Source organism: Cucumis melo, chromosome 2 (genome assembly GCF_025177605.1).
Source record: "Cucumis melo cultivar AY chromosome 2, USDA_Cmelo_AY_1.0, whole genome shotgun sequence".
In the NCBI taxonomy this organism is placed as follows: domain Eukaryota; kingdom Viridiplantae; phylum Streptophyta; class Magnoliopsida; order Cucurbitales; family Cucurbitaceae; genus Cucumis; species Cucumis melo.
Genome location: NC_066858.1, coordinates 16,058,316 through 16,064,298, shown reverse-complemented (window position 1 = coordinate 16,064,298; position 5,983 = coordinate 16,058,316). Strand labels below are relative to the sequence as shown.

General features: G+C 34.2%; 1 protein-coding gene across 1 annotated transcript; it reads left to right on the top strand.

Annotated features, from left to right (window-relative positions):
• Positions 1-292: 292 nt before the first annotated feature.
• Positions 293-658, top strand: LOC103502744 (uncharacterized protein At1g15400). Its single transcript, XM_008466805.2, has one exon. The coding sequence runs from the start codon at positions 293-295 to the stop codon at positions 656-658; it is 366 nt and encodes a 121-aa protein (XP_008465027.1).
• The last annotated feature ends 5,325 nt before the right edge of the window (positions 659-5,983 follow it).

Genomic DNA, 5,983 nt, shown 5'->3' with positions numbered 1-5,983 from the left:
GTTAAATATAAAAAGTGAAGGGATTAACTTGTTATTTAGCAAAAGTTTAGGATTCTCAACCTGAAAGTATTGAGTTGGCAATAAAATTTGCTATTTTTAACCCTAAACACACTGATAGGTAAATATATCCTTTTCCCCAAATTGCATCTCTCTTTTTTATAAACCAAAATAAAAACCAACACAAAAAAATAGAAAAAACATAACAAAAAAGAAAAGAAACGCAAATAAAAAAAAAAAAAACATATTCTTCTATTATTGTTTCTTGTTATTGGATCTACGATTTAGAATAAACATGGCGGAGTTGCAAAGGTCTGCCGTGTCGTTCCGGCGACAGGGTTCCTCTGGCTTGGTGTGGGACGACAGATTCTTGAGCGGCGAATTGAAACCTACGAAGCGCTTCCATGAAGACCAACACAACGTTGTTTTTCTTTCCGGTGAGTTGAGGCCTTCTCGAAGGGTCGGATCCGGCGGTGGCCCCTCATTTGAACGAACCCGATCTTCCGGCGCATATAAAATGGACGCAATATCACCGTCGCCGCCGCCGAGCAGGGGAGATCCCTCCTCACCAAAGTTCGCCGGCTGTGGATTCTGCGGCGTGTTTGGTCGCCCCGTCGGCGGGAATCGCCAACACAAATCTAACAAGCGTCGATCGGCGTAATTCTATTTTTATTATTTTTCTTCCAATTTTTTGTTTTGTTTTGTTTTTTTTTAACAATCAGAATTATGGAATGTTTATTTGAAAAGAAAGAAAGAAAGAAAGAAATTACTCGAAGAAAACAAAATGGAATTGAATCTGAAAATGAAATGAAAATCCGAATTTGTTTTTTTTTCATAATTTACTGTAGTTTTTATAATTTGCTTTTTAAATTGTTTTAAATGATAAACTAAATGTATTTCAGATGAAGAGTAAGCTAAATATTTTTTTGATTCATTGTTTAATTCTTCTGGAAAAAAAGTAAAGAAATGTGTTTTTTTAAAGAAAAATGTTCAATGAAATAATTAATTCTCTACTTTGAGTCCTCATTTAAATGGATAACTTTTGTTGTAGTATTTTACATTTTTGCATTGTATATTATGTTATGCTCCATTTACTTAATTCTATGTATTTAAGAATGTAATAAAACTTATGATCAATGAAATAGCCTTCATTTCTCTCTAACTCTCAGAGAAATCTTCAATTTGTCAATTTGAATCTTCATTAAACACTAATTATTTTATAATATATAATTTTAAATTTAAGCTCATAAATACTAGTTTTATACATGTTTCTTAGTTGCTATCTTGCTAGTTTTTCAAAACAATTTTACGATCAAATTTGAAAAGTGGAAAATACTTACCAAAGTTACTGTGTTATGAATCATAATTGTAAAATGAAGAATTAAAAGCTAAATTGTTTGATTTCACATTTCAAATACATTTCAATTGTTTGATGTACTGTGGACATAAATCTTTGAATGAGACTTTATTTAAGAACGCGTTTGGAATACGTTTTTAAGTAATTAATCTAAAAAATAAATTAAATTGTTTTAAACTCAATCCAAACTAGCCTTTAAAAGTTATAAATTTGCTTTTACTAATTTTATTCAAGTTTGGCATAGTAAACAAATGAATTGGATTCATAAAGTTTTTTTTTTAACGATTAAAATTAACCATTTTCACATTTTGTTGTATATATTAGATATTAATAGTGTATCCATAAAAGTAAGAAAATATATAAATAAAAAGAGATTATTTAACCTTAAATCAAGACCCTTAGCTTAAAGCCTCTAATTTGAATTTTAGATTCTTAATCTGTGCCAAAAAGGAGCATACTCAAATGTTATCAAGTATGTAATTTGTACTAACAACCCTCAAGGTAATAGGTTTGATATCCACCACCCACTTTTTTCAAAAAGAAAAAGAAAAAGAATTTTTTAAATTTATTTGTAATCTACTTTTTAGTAATAATCTTTTTAAAATCCAAGCCAAAATTTGAAACTTGAAAAAAGAAAAGTTAAAAAAAAAACATGATTTTATGTTTTGAAATTTAGTTAATAATTTAATTCTTGTACTTAATAAATATGCTTTTATTATAAAAAATCGACAAAAATAGACTTAATAATAAAAATAATAAAAAAGAAAGGAAGACCTAATTAATAATTTACTTTTTTGATTTAAAGCTTAAAATCTAAAAACATGTTATATTAAAAAGCTTCAAACACAACCATTAGTGAGTATAACCAACTATAATTGCTTTAAAATGGAAGGCTCAAATGTTGGTACCTATTTCAAATTACCATATCACTATTTTTTGTTGATAAAGGATTGAAAAGTTTAATTTAGGATTGATCTGAATTAAAGAAGATAAAAGCCCCACTTCAATTGATCTTCATTATGTTGGATCCAAAAGAGAGCAATTTACCTACCATTCTTTTTATTTCTTGAAGTTACGCATCTTCTAATGTGAATGATAAACGAAGAATTTAATAATACATAATAGTTCTTTAATATTTATATAATACCAATTAATATTCACTAATTATAGTTTCAAATGTTATGTAACAATCAATAGTACTTGTGCAATGTGATTGACTTCTTTCATTCTAGACAAGACTTAGAGCAATATGTTTATATGATGATTTTCTTTTAATTTTTAGAGAGCCCTCGGTTTGTGTTGTGTTAAACATACCTGTTTTTCAAATTAAGAAAAAATAATTTCATTTGGTAAATATTCTCATAAAAAGTTATGATCGATATAATAAAAATAATCTCGTAGAAAGTTTTTTTTTGAAAGGAAACCGCTAGAAAGGACTTAGGGATGAACCTAAGACCACTCTAGACACACAAATTTATTAATGAAGGGCTAGAGAAAAGCCCAAGAGTTAATTACAGAAGTTGCTGAGATTTAAAGCAATTGTAGCAGCCGAATAATTTCTAAAGTGAGAGTCCCTACTGCACCAATTGCCTATAAGGATTTTACATTCCTCCCACATATTGGCAGTTGTTTTATGAGGGCTAGGGGGACCAAAAATTCTACGATTTCTTTCACACCAAATTTCCCAAAATAAGGCAATGATTCCACAAAACACAACCTTACGGTTCGGGCTGAAGCAATGTGGGGACCGGAAAAAGAACACATCCTCCAGATCATCAGTGCTGAGAGCCAAGCTGAAAGCATTCTGGAGAAAGGACCATAATGGTTTCACAGCTTCGCAATGGAGAAAGAGATGGGTTCCTGATTCACTATCCTTCTTACAGAGAACACACCAGCTGGGTTGAAGGCAAATATTGGGCATTCGATGTTGAACAACCTCCATCGTATTTATTTTTCTTTGAATCAAGCACCACATGAAGAATTTGATTTTCATTGGAATGGTGGACTTCCAGATAATCTCAAGGAGTTTTGATTGAGGGTCCCCTGAAGATTGATCCAGCTGCCGAGATATCAAAAATTTTGCAGATGCAATGGAAAAGGAGTTTTTGCTGTCTGGGATCCAGGTAGGCTTGCTTGATCCACTATTATATCTCGGCTTAGGAAGGATCTCTAAAATTTTTGCCCATTTGTTTCTTTCTCTGTCGTTCAGTTCTCTTCTGAATCTTATGGTCCATTGGTTATCGATTGTGTTCCACGCATCTTTAACTGTGATATCTTTGTCAAGCGAAAGCGCAAAAAGTCTCGGATAAGCAGTTAAGAGCCGACCTTCTATAGACCAATTAGAATACCAGAAGGAGATTTGATCTCCATTATTAAGATCCCAACTTTGGTTACTTCTGAACCAATCTACATTGTCAATGATAGATCTCCATGGGGCTTTAGAAGTGCTTGAAGAGATGTTTGATGGAATATCTCCTGGGTATATGCCTTTATATTTGCATTGAATCAATCTCCTCCATAGAGCTTTAGGCTCCGAGAGGTAACGCCAGAGCCACTTAGTTAATAGAGCTTTATTAGTCACATGAACCCTTGAGATACCCAGACCACCCTCCGCTTTAGATTTCGTGACTTTAGTCCAGTTGATTAAGTGAAACCCTTCTGAACTGTTATTACCTTTCCAAAGGAAATTTCTCCAGAATTTTTCAATGTTTTTGCACGTCAGGGAGGGGGCTTGGAAAACAGATAGTTGATAAGTAGGAAGGCTGCTAAGGGTAGACTTTATTAAAGTGAGTCTTCCTCCTTTTGATATCTGAGCATATTTCCAATTGTTGAGTTTTTTTTGGATCTTCTCTTCAACATTGCTCCAAAAAAGTCTGGACTTTGGGTTGCCACCGAGAGGAACTCCCAAGTAGGAGAGGGGGAGAGATTGGCTGGAAATGCCCCAAAACGAAGCACATTCCTTAGCTCTAATCTCAGACACATTCATTGGCACCAGAGCTGATTTCAATAAGTTTATTTTGAGACCCGAAGCTCTTTCAAACAAAGATAAGGCCATTCGAAGGTTATTCAGGAAAAAATCATTATCTTCTATGAAAAGAAGAATGTCATCAGCAAAGAGGATATGGGAGATGTTACAATTGCTACTGAAAGAGACCCCTTTAATTGCTCCAGTAATTTCCAGATGAGATAAAAGACGACTAAGGTAATCCATAGCAATAACAAACAGAAATGGGGAAAGGGGATCACCTTGCCTAAGACCTCTGTTGGCTTTAATACGACCTTGAGGTCTTCCATTGACAATAATTGAGTAAGTGACATTGCTTATGCATCCTCTTATCCATTTTCTCCAAAGGATAGGGAAATTCTTTTTCTCCAGGACAAAATCGATGAAATCCCAATTTAGATTGTCAAAAGCCTTCTCAATGTCAAGCTTCAAAATAAAACCCTTAATCTTCTTCACCTTCCAGAAATCCACAGCTTCATTTGCCATTAGGATAGCATCAGTAATTTGGCGATTCTTGACAAAAGCTAGCTGATTTTCTGAGATGGTATTAGGAAGGGAGGTCTTTAACCTGTTTGAAAGGGTTTTAGCAATGATCTTATAAATGGACGTTGTTAGACTGATTGGTCTAAAGTCTTTAGGGTTAGAAAAATCCTTCTTTTTTGGGATCAAAGCGATGTAGGTGTTGTTCATATTCTTGTTGATAACACCTTTGTCATAAAAGTCCTTGAAGATGTCCATGATATCTTCTTTTAAAAGATACCAATAAGATTTGAAGAAGGAAATAGGGAAACCATCTGGACCAGGGGTCTTCTTTCCATCTAGAGAGTTTATGACCCCTTTAATCTCATCTTCCAAAAAAGGGGCACAAAGATTTAACCCCTCAGAATGCTCAATCGGATTCCACTCTAGATTGTCTATAAAAAAAGGATCACTTTTTGTGGGACCTCTAAAAATCCTTGAAAAGAATTTTATAAAAGCTGATGATATGCTGTCGTTTGAATTTTGAATCAAACCTTCTTCATCCTGAATTTCTTGAATAAAATTTCTCTTTTGTCTTGCTGTGCAAATTCTATGGAAGAAGGAGGAGTTTTCATCTCCCTCCCTAAGCCAAAGCTTTTTGGCTCTTTGGTACCAGAATTGGGACTCCTTGAGAGATAGCTCGCTGAGATCAGCTTTAAGAGCTAGGCGACGATCACTTTCTTCTTGAGACAGAGGAGTATCCAATTCCTTCTTGTCAATAGAATCCACTTCCCTAATAATACTATCTTTAGCAGAGGCGAAAGAGTTTAGCTTCTCCTTTTGCCAAGGTTTGATAAAATTAGCTAAAGACTTTAGCCTTTGTATGAAGGAGTATCCAGGGTGACCATCTTGGAGCGAATTATCCCACCATCTTCCCATGTTTCTTTTAAAATCTGGATCAGTAAGGGCTATGTGGTTTAAACGGAAAGGGACTGGACCCCACCTGAGCTTGGGGTTGGAGTCTTCACACACCAGAGGAAAATGATCTGAAGTAGATCTTGGGAGGGTCCTAGTTGTGTGAGGACTGAAGAGGCTTTCCCAAGAAGGATTGTAAAGGAATCTATCAATTCGCGAAAAAGTAGGAGGATTCCGAAGATTTGACCAAG

Excerpts from the sequence above, each read along its gene's own strand:
- LOC103502744 (XM_008466805.2), top strand. The coding sequence starts at position 293 with ATGGCGGAGTTGCAAAGGTCTGCCGTGTCGTTCCGGCGACAGGGTTCC.